The sequence below is a fragment of the Hippocampus zosterae genome, chromosome 20 (genome assembly GCF_025434085.1).
Source record: "Hippocampus zosterae strain Florida chromosome 20, ASM2543408v3, whole genome shotgun sequence".
Taxonomy (NCBI): domain Eukaryota; kingdom Metazoa; phylum Chordata; class Actinopteri; order Syngnathiformes; family Syngnathidae; genus Hippocampus; species Hippocampus zosterae.
The window spans coordinates 828,264-840,341 of NC_067470.1; the positions used below are offsets into that span (position 1 = coordinate 828,264).

At 46.9% G+C, this 12,078-nt stretch overlaps 2 protein-coding genes across 5 annotated transcripts in view; one reads left to right on the top strand and one right to left on the bottom strand.

The window, feature by feature from the left end:
- Positions 1-7,025, top strand: part of zgc:101569 (uncharacterized protein LOC449822 homolog) — a 265,955-nt gene extending 258,930 nt beyond the window's left edge. The window contains exon 8 of the transcript XR_007960240.1: positions 7,012-7,025. The gene's annotated coding sequence lies outside the window, so the exon portion shown is untranslated. The remainder of the gene's footprint in view (positions 1-7,011) is intronic.
- Positions 138-12,001, bottom strand: tfap2a (transcription factor AP-2 alpha). Of its 4 annotated transcripts, none has more exons than XM_052054013.1 (7): positions 11,829-12,001; positions 7,687-8,106; positions 6,783-6,834; positions 5,291-5,513; positions 4,242-4,360; positions 2,865-3,006; positions 138-1,735 (listed from the first exon to the last, which is right to left on the bottom strand). In XM_052054013.1, the coding sequence occupies exons 1-7, from the start codon at positions 11,859-11,861 to the stop codon at positions 1,450-1,452; spliced, it is 1,275 nt and encodes a 424-aa protein (XP_051909973.1). In that variant the 5' UTR covers positions 11,862-12,001; the 3' UTR covers positions 138-1,449. The 4 variants fall into 4 exon arrangements, with proteins under 4 accessions (XP_051909973.1, XP_051909972.1, XP_051909971.1 ...); XM_052054012.1 differs by lacking the exon at positions 11,829-12,001 and adding an exon at positions 10,450-10,670; XM_052054011.1 differs by lacking the exon at positions 11,829-12,001 and adding an exon at positions 9,292-9,663.
- Positions 12,002-12,078: the final 77 nt, after the last annotated feature.

The following is a 12,078-nucleotide window of genomic DNA, read 5'->3' on the forward strand; positions in this document are numbered from 1 at the left end:
CAGCTACGTATCGCAAAAGCCATGTCGTCAAGGGAGGCTTCAACTCAATTACTGTTGCCGTTCACAATAGGAGAAAAGAGCATCAAAAAATAAATAAGAACATACAAATCAAGCAATGAATAAAAATAAAGTACAGATGAAGCGTATGAAATATTTATTTTTTTCTGGGCAACAAAGGAATATAATACATCGACAGGCATTGGGAACTATTGCCAGCACGTGTCTATACAATGACAGCTAAAATCGCCTCTGATTTTTGGACATTATCAGACAGAACAAGATATTAGGTCGACCCCCAATAACGTGTTTGGAACTTTTTTTTTTTTCAAAGAAAAACAAAAACAATCCATTTATTGCTTTTATGGCGCTTCAAAGACAGAACAGGAGGTGATTTCTTGATTGGCACGACACATAAAATCTTGTATAAAAAATAGAAACGCACAAAAAAAACACGTTCTCCTCAGGGGTGTGAAATGAGCAAATAAACGGAATAAAGATGAGAGAAAGAGAAAGAGAGAGAGAGAGAAGCGGAAGTTGTATTTCTATTCAATTTGTTCACTTGCTTCAATGTCACCTCAACATGCTACAAGAGGGCTGAATTGAAATATCCCAGAGAAATCAAATAAAAAAGACCCCAAACTTCTGTTTTTTGTTTTTTTTTCTTCCTAAGAACCATTAAATCACATGAAGAGCTAACCGAATATTAAAACCCACTAAAACAGGAGGCACCAGATAAATTAAAAAAAAAAAGTTTCAACAGACGCACCATATTTACAATTCCCATTAAATTACACATAAATAAATATATACATACATGAACACTGATTCCCTTATATAACCGTGAATCGTGTTGCAATTTTTTTAAAAAAAAAGTTCAAGTCGGTCGCTTGGAGAGAGAAGGAGAAGAGAGTTTGAAGTCGTGACGTGGAGCTCTGTTGAATTTCTCCAAGTTATTATTCACAATACTGAGGGAAGAATTGGTCCATCTTTGGGCTTCTTCTTCTTTTTTTTTATAGTTGTTTTTTTTTTTTGTTTCACAAAATTCAAACGAGTCGCTGGATTTCAGTCCATTGCTTGCAGCTCTTTCGAAAAAGAAGGTGAACATCGGACGTTTTCTTTTGTGAGAAAACACACCTCCTCCACACGCCGGAGCTCTTCTTTTCTTTCTGTCTTTTTTTTTTCGAACAACAATAAGAAGAATACAGCCGCTGGAAGATTCTTGACTCGTTTTCCCAGCGAATCCCAAAAATTGGCCGTCTTTAATCAAAAGAAAATCAGCAAGTGGCACGACTTTATCAATAGTATTTAGAATATTTATATTGGATGGGGGGGAGAGCCCGGACAAAAAGAGGTGGGGGCGGGTGCGGGTGCGGCACAGAAAAAAAGGAGGCCCCGGGGGATTTGGCCCCTTAATGCAGAAGGGGGTGGGGGGGGGGGGCGTCGGGGGTATCACTTTCTGTGCTTCTCGTCCTTGTCGCCTTTAGTGCCGTTATCTGAGTGACTGTTGGGGTTGTTGTTGAGGTACATTTTGTCCATGGCTTTGATGGCTTCGGTCAGATAGTTCTGCAGGGCCGTGACGGCCGCGCACAGGGCCGGCGTGCCGAATCCGTGCGAGATGAGGCTGAAGTGGGTCAAGCAGCTCTGGATTCCCGGTTCGAGGATGGGCTGCGGCCGCGAGTTGCCCAGCGGCGAGCGGTCCTGGGACAGCAGGTCCGTGAACTCCTTGCACACTTGCCTTTGGAGACACAACGCCAAATGGCCTGTTACCATGCGAATTCGTGTCCGAGTGGAAATGCACATCTATCGAGATGGATTTATTATTATTTTTTAAGGGGGACATCGGGGGTGGCTGCGCAGTGTGAGATTTTTCGCTCTGAGGGACTATCAGGTGACCTGCACCTGTTCCATTTTTTTTACAGTTAAGATTTTTTTGGAGTCTCCTTTTCTCTCTCTTTTCCTGCTCCCTCTGTGTGGTACACAAAAAGCCAAAATGCAAATAACTATTTTCAGTGACGTGCATCAATTTCTTTCCTGCAATTATAATTGTTTTCATGTTTATTTATTATCGGGTCCTTTTTGACCACAAAATTGAATAAATGCCCTGTTCGTTTTATATAGCTACATTTAATGCAAATGTTGGTTTCATTTTATTTGCACCCCTTCAAACGGAATACAACATGACCTATTACTATCGTGACACACACGTATGATATTATTGCTATTATTATTATTATTGTTGTGTGTGTGTGTGTGTGTGTGTGTGTGTGTGTGTGTGTGTGTGTGTGTGTGTGCGTGCGCGCGCTATACTTTGTACAATTTTTGTTGTGGGGGGTTTTCCGACAGGAATAGAAAAAAAAATAAGTCCGTCTAATTGGGCCTTAAATAGTTCTAAATTAATGTTTGCTCTTGCCTTGTATGGTCATCAAAAATCATTCAATGCTCCCGCCACGATGCACGTCTCCTTTTCAAATCTATTTGGCTGTTTAAAACACATTTTTTTAAACGGCCCGTTCGGATACAAATGCAAATGAAATATCACGTGATCTAGAAACCCCAATCCTGCATCACGAGATTGCGTCCTCAATAAAATGCATGAACGGGCTGGGATTTGTAGTCGTTGTTTCTTTCACAAATTCAATATCAGAAGATCATTACCCATGCTCAGTTTTGTTTTTCGTATCCTAATTTGGAGGCCTAATATCGAAGGCTGCTGATTTTGAGGAACTCAAATGGCATATGTTTTATGCAGTGTATATTTGAGCATTTTTTTTTTGGGAAGACTTTGCATCATGTCTGCAGCTGTTTCCTACATTGTCGTATACAACACGTCAAGCCGTGGGCCCTTTCAAGCAGAGTGCACTTACTTTGTAGCCAGTAGCATGTTTTTTCTTTGGACTTGTTCGTTTGGGTCGGAGTGTTGACGGTTTACATATTCAGCTACTGCCTTGGCGGGGAACTCGGTCTCACACACGTAACCAAAATCCCTGGCGAGATGCACCGCTTCGCCTGACAGCAGAGATGCAAAGGGAGGAGTAAAAAAAAAAAACATGAGTTTGGACGCGTTAGCCGATTATTAAATACGTTCACACGCACGGTTGTGATGGAATTCAATCCAAAGTATTTATAGGTCGAGCGGCATCGCGCGTGATGACGAAACACAATCCCGACCGAAGGAAGGAAACCAAAAGACACAACGTTCCACCCGTGTCGTCTTGTCCTGCCGGTGCGGCGAGAGAGCCTTCGCGTGCAGGTGAACAATAAGTGGCTTGAAATATAGAGCGGGTGTCGCGTTAGGCGCCGTGTCATCGATTAGCAACAAAGGTCCAGAAGCCATTGGCATACAGGTGAGCGAGTTTCGCTTAAATACAGCCTCTCCAATTCAGTGTCACTCGGAGGGCCCTCCAAGTCATCGCTTTTCATTTTCCCCGCAGCACTTGCTGCCCCCAACGCCTTCATTCCCAAAAACAAGCGCGCATGCGCCAATTAGCATTCAACCCCTCCTCAACGCCACTTGTCGGTCTCCCGGCCACATGAGCGTTTTTTTATTTTTTGCCCTTCAATTTTCTCTCTCACAAGACAAGCAAAACGACGGCTTTTGCATTGGGACCAACGGAGCACCACCTGGTGCGAGTGCACCGCACCCCGCCCAATAACGAGGCCCGCGAAGCACAGTGCGGTTTGCTCAAAAACCAACGCGTTGCCTGCCCAAACAGGCTTCGCCGAGACTCGCAGGATTTTGGAACGCGCGTGCGGCGCGGCTGCGCAAAAAGTGCCATTCAAACGAGACGTTATTAATGTTTGGAAGCAATAAATCAATTGACTTTTCGTCCACGCGGTGAACCGACTGAGCGGCACCCAACAAACTAGCAGCACCCAATAATTAACACCGCACGCGCAGTCGCCCCCCCCCCCCCCCCCCCCCCCCCCGCCTCGCGCGCGGCAAAAGTAGGCCAGTCGTCGACCTATACTTGGGGCTGTTGCAAGGGCCGCAGAAAAGCCACGAGAATTACCAGCACTGTCCACGCACACGCACACGCACACCCTTCATGCTTTATTACTTGCAAGGCAAAGTCGCTCCACATTACACGCATGAGCGCATATGCTGATTTTCAACACAGACCGAGGAAAAGGGGGAAAGCTACAGAAGGGGGCGGCGGAAGGAAGGAAGGAGGGGGGGGGGGGATAAAAAGCCAGCACCTGGTATGGCGTTTTAAAGCAGGATTTGCTGCAGCTCGACTCACCTTCTACTAGTGACGTCAGCAAGGTGACGTTGGCTGCCTTGCGTCTGCCCGCAGGTAGATTCAAGCCGATTTTATCCAGCTTCTCCCTCAAGGATCTCCCTCCATTCTTAGACTTGGCCCTACAACAATAAAATAAAGCACGCGTTCAGCGTGGTGGCGTTTTTTTTTTGGGGGGGGGGGGGCTCACACATACACACACACTCAAAATAAATAAAGCACAAGAGTTGGGGCCTAAAAATCATCAGCTACCCCAATATGTCAGGTCGAAAACTTTTTTTTAATAGGGGGGGGGGCAGCGACACGTGATCCAATGATTTGGTTGCTTTTGTCCAAAACAATCCCATCTTGAGGATTGTTTTGCACAAACCCAACCAAAGCAAAGAAAAAGTTGTTTCAAACTGACCTCCGGCGGCCAGTCTGTTTTTGAGCCTTAATTGGGTTTCTGAGCATCATTTGTTGTGCTAATTTCAGGGTTGTCCAGTGACATTTCAGCGACGGAATGCGCGTCATGCCACTGCACGTGTTAGCAAGGTCGGGTAGCAAGAGGTGAAGCGTGCACGTTTCGAATGGAAGTCTTCAAATGAGTCCGCTTGGGAAACCTGCCATTAATAAAGCCGAAAAATGAGCCCCGGTGTCTCACTAGCAGACAAATACGGTGCAAAAATGAATAAATAAAGCCCTAGTTAATAGGCAGCTCTATTCCAGGCTGCAGCACTTCAGTCGACAGTTCACCAGAGACCAATGTTTTCATGTGTAATGCCTTCAGCAGGCCTATAGAGCCGGGCTCGAAACAGCCTCCATTAATTTGAGAGAAGGAGAGAGAGAAAGAGAGAGGGGGGGGCAAGTTAATATGGAATTTAACACACACCCCTCCTGCTTTAAATGCGGGAGCAAGGTGTCATGCTTGGTCGATTTTAATTATTCTTGGTACAAGGGGAGGGAGAGAGAGAGAGCGAAAGCTGGCCTATGTTGAGAAAAAAGGGCCACCTTTTATTATTATTATTAATATTATTATTATTATTATTCGTGTTGTTGTTATTATTCCTCACCTCCTCAACACGCCGCCCAGCAACGAAGCGTTAAGGCACTCGGGCGGCGAGAGGCGTCTCTGCACCTCAGCCACCGTCACCTTGTACTTGGACGTGGAGCTGAGCAGGGACAGGCGACCCGGAACCGAGCAGAACACCTCGTTCGGGTTGACCACTCCGCCGAACAGGCCGTCCTTGTTGATGGGGATGCCGGAGACGTTGTTCTTGGATAAAGACACTGGACCTAGGAGGGCCGAGGGAGGGGGGTGGGCTTAGAGGGGGTTTCGCGCTCGCTGAATTTCATGCAATGCAAAGACTAAACTAAATGAGAGCAGCGCGTGTATCCTTTCAGCAGCCTATCCGCGCCCCCCCCCCAAAAAAATTAATGATACTTCAAAAAACAGTGATATAAGGGAACGTTCCATTGGAAGTCACGACGTCGTGACGCAAACAAGCCATTATGCCGATATTTTGACATCTTTGCTATCGCAGGATGATGGGGGGGGGGGTGATTTTCAGCCCCAAATAAGAGAAATAAGGTGGCGGTGGTGGTGATGGTGGCGGTGGTCCTCGACGCCGCACGCCGACTGGCCTTCGCGCTGTTTCGGTGCATGCGCGGATGCAGTAACCGGAGACAAAGAGGGCCCGTGCGCGCTTTTGGATGGATCAGTTGTGACATTTGTGGCTCAGGGGAGCCTAAAAGAGACAATGGGAGTCAAACGAACTCTTGAGATTACACATTTAAGAGGCCAATTATCATGTTGCAGATCGAGAGCCTGGAATAAAAACAAAAGCGATAATAGCGCGCTACAAAATACGAATAGGGGGAATGTGAAAAACGCTGCCGGGGAGCTCCAATTTGTCCTGGCACAACGCATTTACAATAAAACACCTCCTTGCCGCTTCTCTCTCTCACACACACACACACACACACACACACCCATGCAGTATCTATAGACATATATAAAAGAAGCAGCATAATCCAACTCAATGGGCTTGAAACTAGATTTCCAAACGCTTGTGATTACACCAAAGTGCGTTTTCACGCCCCTCTTTCCCCCTTTCCGAGCGACACGCTCTCATCTTCAACGCAGCGGGGCCCAGGGTGTATATGCTCCATCCGCCGTCACCGACTTCCATTTTGAGCATTTGGAGCGTGCAAGCGTGATTGCCGCTATATTGGGCCTCCACCAACCAGCGAATCCGGTGGCCATTAATACAGCGCCGGGCCCCCACAAAGCCCACCAGCCCCACTCAATTCATGTGCGCGCATGATGTGAAACGCTGACAGTAAATTCCATCAGCGAGAAAGACGAAGAGGGGCAGGAAGAGGAGGGGGGCGCAGCCCAGTTTGATGCACTTGGAAAGCATGTAATGAAAAATAGGCTAGCGCATATTAGGATCAGTCGGGCATTACGGCATCGAGTTCTCTCGAGCAGAATGGTGTGTGTGCGTGTGTGTGTGTGTAAACTTGCAGAAACACGCACGATCTATCGCGGAGAAAATTGCTTACCTTTTTTAATTACAGTCTGGTCGGGAATGTGAATTCCTTGATCCTCAACAGGCTGTGACAGAAATGCACAAAAAGAGAACATTTAGCCACAAAGGGCGTCCAAGCCTCATCAGCCACGCAAACGCCATTTCGCAAAGCTCGTACCCGGGCTCTTCCTCTTTCTTTCTATTCCTATTAGCACTGCGCACCTTGCGCTCTTTTCACAAATGCCCCATTGGAAATGTTTAAGGAGCACAGTGGTGCAGACGGTGTCAGACTTAAATAACGGCGCTGCGTCGCCCCATAATCCTGACCTAATTCCGCCCTCTTATCTCACGCGCACGCACACAAAGGCACACGCTCATCAGGCAACTTTAAATCGAGAGCGAATAAGAATTACGACGGCAGCCTATTAAAGGCCTATGCACTAATTAGAAGATTTCTCGGTGTTTGTTGCCGATTAAAGACGCCTCTCGCCGAGAAGCACGGCTTTTAGTCATGGCAGCATTTGTTTCCTTTTTTTGTATAATATAAAATAAAAATAAAAATAAAAACAACGCATATTGTGCGTTTCGTTAAATAAAATGATCTTCGTATTTGAGCGGCATTTAAATGTGCATTCTAATTTCCAAAAATAATTAAATCCCCCCACCCCTCAAAAAAAGGACCATTTTTAGAAATGATTTGAATTTAACTGCACAATGCGAGCGCGCACGTTGTCATAATAACTCGAAAACGATGACACCGGCAGATCGAGGAAACAAGCGCACTCCCAATCGCGTCTCAACGTATGTTGCTTTAACAAGAGTTTAAAAAAATGCAAATCAAATAAAATGCAAAGAAGAAAAGAAAAAGTCGACGGCGCCATTTCACGCGCGGAATGACGCGCCCGGTTCGGCGCTCGACTCGAACAAAGGAAGCTCACCTGGACATCTTCTAAAGAGTGAGGTATTCCATGGATTGGGATAGAGTCCGAGAGTCCCGTGTCAATGCCGTGGCCGGACGGTAGGAGCACCTCCCGGCGGTAGTCCCGACACAGCTGGTGGGGCAGGCTGCGGTGCTGGTGCAGCAGGCCGCTCTCCTGCCCTTGCCTCTGGCCGGGCCAGCCCGGGTGCTGCGTTTGCGGCTGGGCGTGCAAGGAGTTGAGGGAGTAGGGGTCGTTGACGTGCGAGTAAGGGTCCTGAGACTGCGGGTAGATGGGCTGGTAGGGCGGGGGGAAGTACGGGGGCTGGAAGTCTGAGTTGGGCGTGTGCGAGAGCGGCGGCGCGCTCGTGTAGGGACTCTGGCCCACGCCGCCCAGCTGAGGTAGCCTCGCCGTCCCGTTGCTGGTGCCGTCGTGGCGGTCCTGGTGCGGGAAGGAGAAGACGCAAAAAAAAAAATTTTGAATCGGCCCTCGCCGAAGCCTTTTCGTGCAGTATTCTTCTAGCCGACAGAATTTCGGAACGGAAAGCGAACGATTCGTTCATCTCCCAAGATTTTAATAATTCATACCAAAAAAGACCAGACGCCAAAATACAGATTTTACCCCCTAGCCCGCACAAATACACATGCAAATGTTGCACACGCAATTCTCCACCAGCGCACCACCAAATGTACTCAACTTAAATTCGTCATATCGGAAAGCAACTTACCATAGCGGAAAAACTGTGCACTAACATCTTGGGATGCTTTTTTGTTGTTGTTGTCTTTTTAAAAAATAGATATTACAGCTTCAAAAACGTGTCTTGCAGTGGAGAGAATGGGAATTTATCAACGGGGAAAAATAGATATATATCCCCCCCCCCCCAGAAAAAAAAGGCTCCCGTGCAAAAAGACCGCGACGGCCCCGCAGATCAGATATGTGCCCCGGCAAGAGAGCGATAATCCATGAGAACTAATAAATTAGATCCCCATTGCCCTTCATTCGGATCTAATGAAAATCAAAGTATTCAAGGACGTTGGTGGATTCAAGGCTCGTGGAACCCCCCACGCAACAAGAAAAAAAAAGTTTCTCTCTCCTCTTTTCTTCGCTGCTGCTGTCACGGCGCTGCGGTCCCCTGGCTGGAGCTCATATTAGTCGCGTCTTCCTCTTCCTCCCAGTTAAGCTCCTAACAGAGCCCGGCCATGGCGCGCCAGCAGCGTCCGAACACTTCGGTCGGAACAACAAACAACGACGACGACGACAAGGAGAAAAAAAATAAATAAAGGAGGGGCGGGAGGGGGTGGTGAGCCAGAAAGAATAGTCGGAAGTGGTGCGTGGAACGGAGGACGCGAGTCAGGGGCACAAAGTCTGCGCTTAAATGACGTCCATTGAAAGGAGGAATCGGAATATCTAATCAGAGAGAGAGCGAGAGAGAGAGAGAGAGAGAGAAGGGGCAACGGAGGGAGAGAGCGCGAGAGACGAGAAGAGGGACATTCACTCTCTGACGAATCAGAACGAGAGGGTAGTGAAGCGAGGGGAGGGGAATTAAAAGGGTCCCAGGCCAAAGCAAAAAAAAAAAAAAAAAGATGTAGACCAGAAGAAAGAAGGAAAGAAAGAAAGTGTGTGCACCTCTGAGGACGACGATCTGCCAGCTCGGACCAGCTCAATTCTGCCTCCAGACCTCGCGTTTTTCAACTCAGACTCGACATCCTCCATGGGACTCAATTAATCCACCGGAACCCCCCCTCCCCCACCCCCCTCAAAAAAAATACCTGCAACAAAAAAGTCTTCTGAGACGAGGGCGCAACTTTTCACCTCACCTTTCCTGACCAATCACACATTATTTAAGCAGCTAAAATCAAGCACGTTTTGGGCGAGATTGGTCATCAAGTGGAGAAAAAAAAGGATATAAATACAACGACGACGTGGAGGCAAAGGCTACGAGCTTCTTCTTTTTTTTTATTCGTTCCCCACTAAGCGCTTCCTTTCCTGTCAATACTAGTGTGCTTTGAAAACACGTCCAACTGGCTTCTCCACTCTCAAACAAGTCTCTGATAATGCTGCCTAACTTTGTCTATGGCCACAACAGCACCGGTGACACTTAGTCACACACACACACTCACACACACACACACGCTAGCAACAGCGTGCTCGAACGACTCAAATTGCACACACGTTAAAACACAATCAGAGCAGACTGCATTTCAAACACCTGCCAAGCACAAGTCAAAATATTTATTTCAATTCTATGCAAAGGTCGGTCCGCGTTGTCATTTTATTATTATCAACTGTCATTTAAAATTGAGCAGACATTTTGGAAGGAACTGTCCGAACACTGCATTCGATCAAATAAAAACGGGAGGGAGGCATTGGGCAATATTTTATAAATGCAGTTTCATTCAGAAAAAAAAAGCAAAATAAATGGAAGGCGCTGTTATCGAAAATCCTGTTTAATTATTATTGTTATCGCACAATGATAATTACAAATTATATTAATAATAATATTATTATTATTAAGAATAATAATAATAGTGTCTTTGTCGTTAGTATTGTTATCATAGCTATTATCGTTATTGTTATGAAGATGATGATTATTATTAATAGTAGTCGTCGCGTCGTCGTATTGTTGATTGACACCCAGCCTATTGCTTAGGCTTGTCAAAAGAATGAGGCATTAAAATAACAATACAACGCATCCCGAGAGTGTAATAGCAATTGTGGTGCATATGCTTCAAATACATTTGAAGCAATCCAAAGACGGCGGTCGATCAAAGAGAAGCCCCTTACCTCGCAATCTTCATATTTGATGTTATCGGTTAATTTCCACAGCATTTTCATGGGACGCCGAGGTGACTATTGAGTCAAGGTGTCGCCCAGTTTTTGCACTCAGTCAACTGTGCTCCCCGCTCCGCTCCAAAACTACTTTTTATTGAAGCCCGCGCGCTCTCGCCTGCTTTTTTCTTTTTTCCTTTTGGACTTTGCTCGTCTCGCGCTCTGAGGTCTCCCTCTAATGGTGAAAGCGGAGGCCTGGAGTTGCTCTGTAATAACGACCGGCACCGAGCCTCATTAGCATATCAACAGCCGTTTGATTCCCCCCCCTCCCACCCCCACCACACACACACAAGCACGCGCGCGCGCGCCGCTCATGCAAGCATCGCCGTGTTGATGCAACACTAGTGGACATTGCACAGGTATAAAAACACACACACACACACACACACATAAATGCACATGCGACTGCAACTGTGTGTGCGTTTATGTGCGTGCGTGGGGTTGAGGCGAAAATGCAGCTAAAGTTGCCAAAGCAGAAGGTGTATGCAAATAGCAAGCCACCCCACTTTGTCGTCAGTCTTTCTTTTTCAAACTGTTATTTTAATCCCATTGAGAGCGCGGGCCTTGTGAGCCTATTCCTGCACTGTTATGCTAAAAGAGAGAGAGAAGAAAAAAGTCGACCATTCCAGGCGGCTCTACAGGTCCATTGACTAGCTGTGAGGCTTAATTTTGAAGTCGTCAATAATTAACACAACAACGCGGTCTCGTTTCATGTGAATGAGAGGCTGAAGGTAGCCTGGCTCGGCCCTGTCGCCGGCCCCTGCGCCCTCACCCTAGTAGGGCCCGAGGTGAGCAGACAGGTCGCCGCTCTCTCTCTCTCTCGCTCTCTCGCTCTAAGGCGTTGGTCCCTCTCGTTTCAAATCTGGATTAACATTTTTGGGGGCTGGTGGACCCCCCACCCCCCCTTGTCCCCTCTCTTTTTTTTGTTGTTGTTGTCGTTGTTATTAATGAGACGCGAAGCAACGAAACTGGCTGACAATGACAGCACGCGAGTGTCTTTTGGGACCTGAAACTTACACCATAAAATACGCTCATTGAAAATAAAAAAAAACACGCAATGGAACAAATTAAAGAAGACAAAATAATTGAATCCATCCTAAAGCCATTCGATGTGCAAGCAGATTGAGACCTGAAACGATGTCGGTCCCAACGATCCAAAGAAACACGTCGGGCATAAACGCGATCGGAGAAAAATGTCAGTCGGGACTAAAGCCCATGGACACCATTTCACAGGCAAACCCGTCAAGATCCATTTAACAACAAGTCGACACTTGTGACACTTTTCGCACATTCTAACGAGCGTAGCTTTGTCTTCAAGCAGACGAAACACATACCTGCCATTCCCCCATTTTGCCCATAATTGACATGCTTCTCCTCCTTCGTCTTCTTCTTTCGATACTTTGTTTTGGTCAAACCGCCCCAATGCTGTTATCTCATAGAGCCTCCGGTCTCAAAGTAAAAGCTTTTACTTTTTTCGACCTGGACCAGATCGTCTCACCTGGCCTATAGGGAGGGAGGGAGGAGGGGATGGTGGGGGAGGGGGGGGGGGGTGAACGGTGAACGGGGCCACCTGGGGACGCATGC

Bases quoted from the DNA above. Each gene is read 5' to 3' on its own strand.
- tfap2a (XM_052054011.1), bottom strand. From the start codon at position 9,378: ATGGAGGATGTCGAGTCTGAGTTGAAAAACGCGAGGTCTGGAGGCAGA. The intron at 8,107-9,291 runs GTGCACACACTT...TTCCCGCACCAG, and splicing joins GCAGATCGTCGTCCTCAGAG to GACCGCCACGACGGCACCAG. The intron at 3,007-4,241 runs GTGAGTCGAGCT...CTCTGCTGTCAG, and splicing joins GCTGACGTCACTAGTAGAAG to GCGAAGCGGTGCATCTCGCC.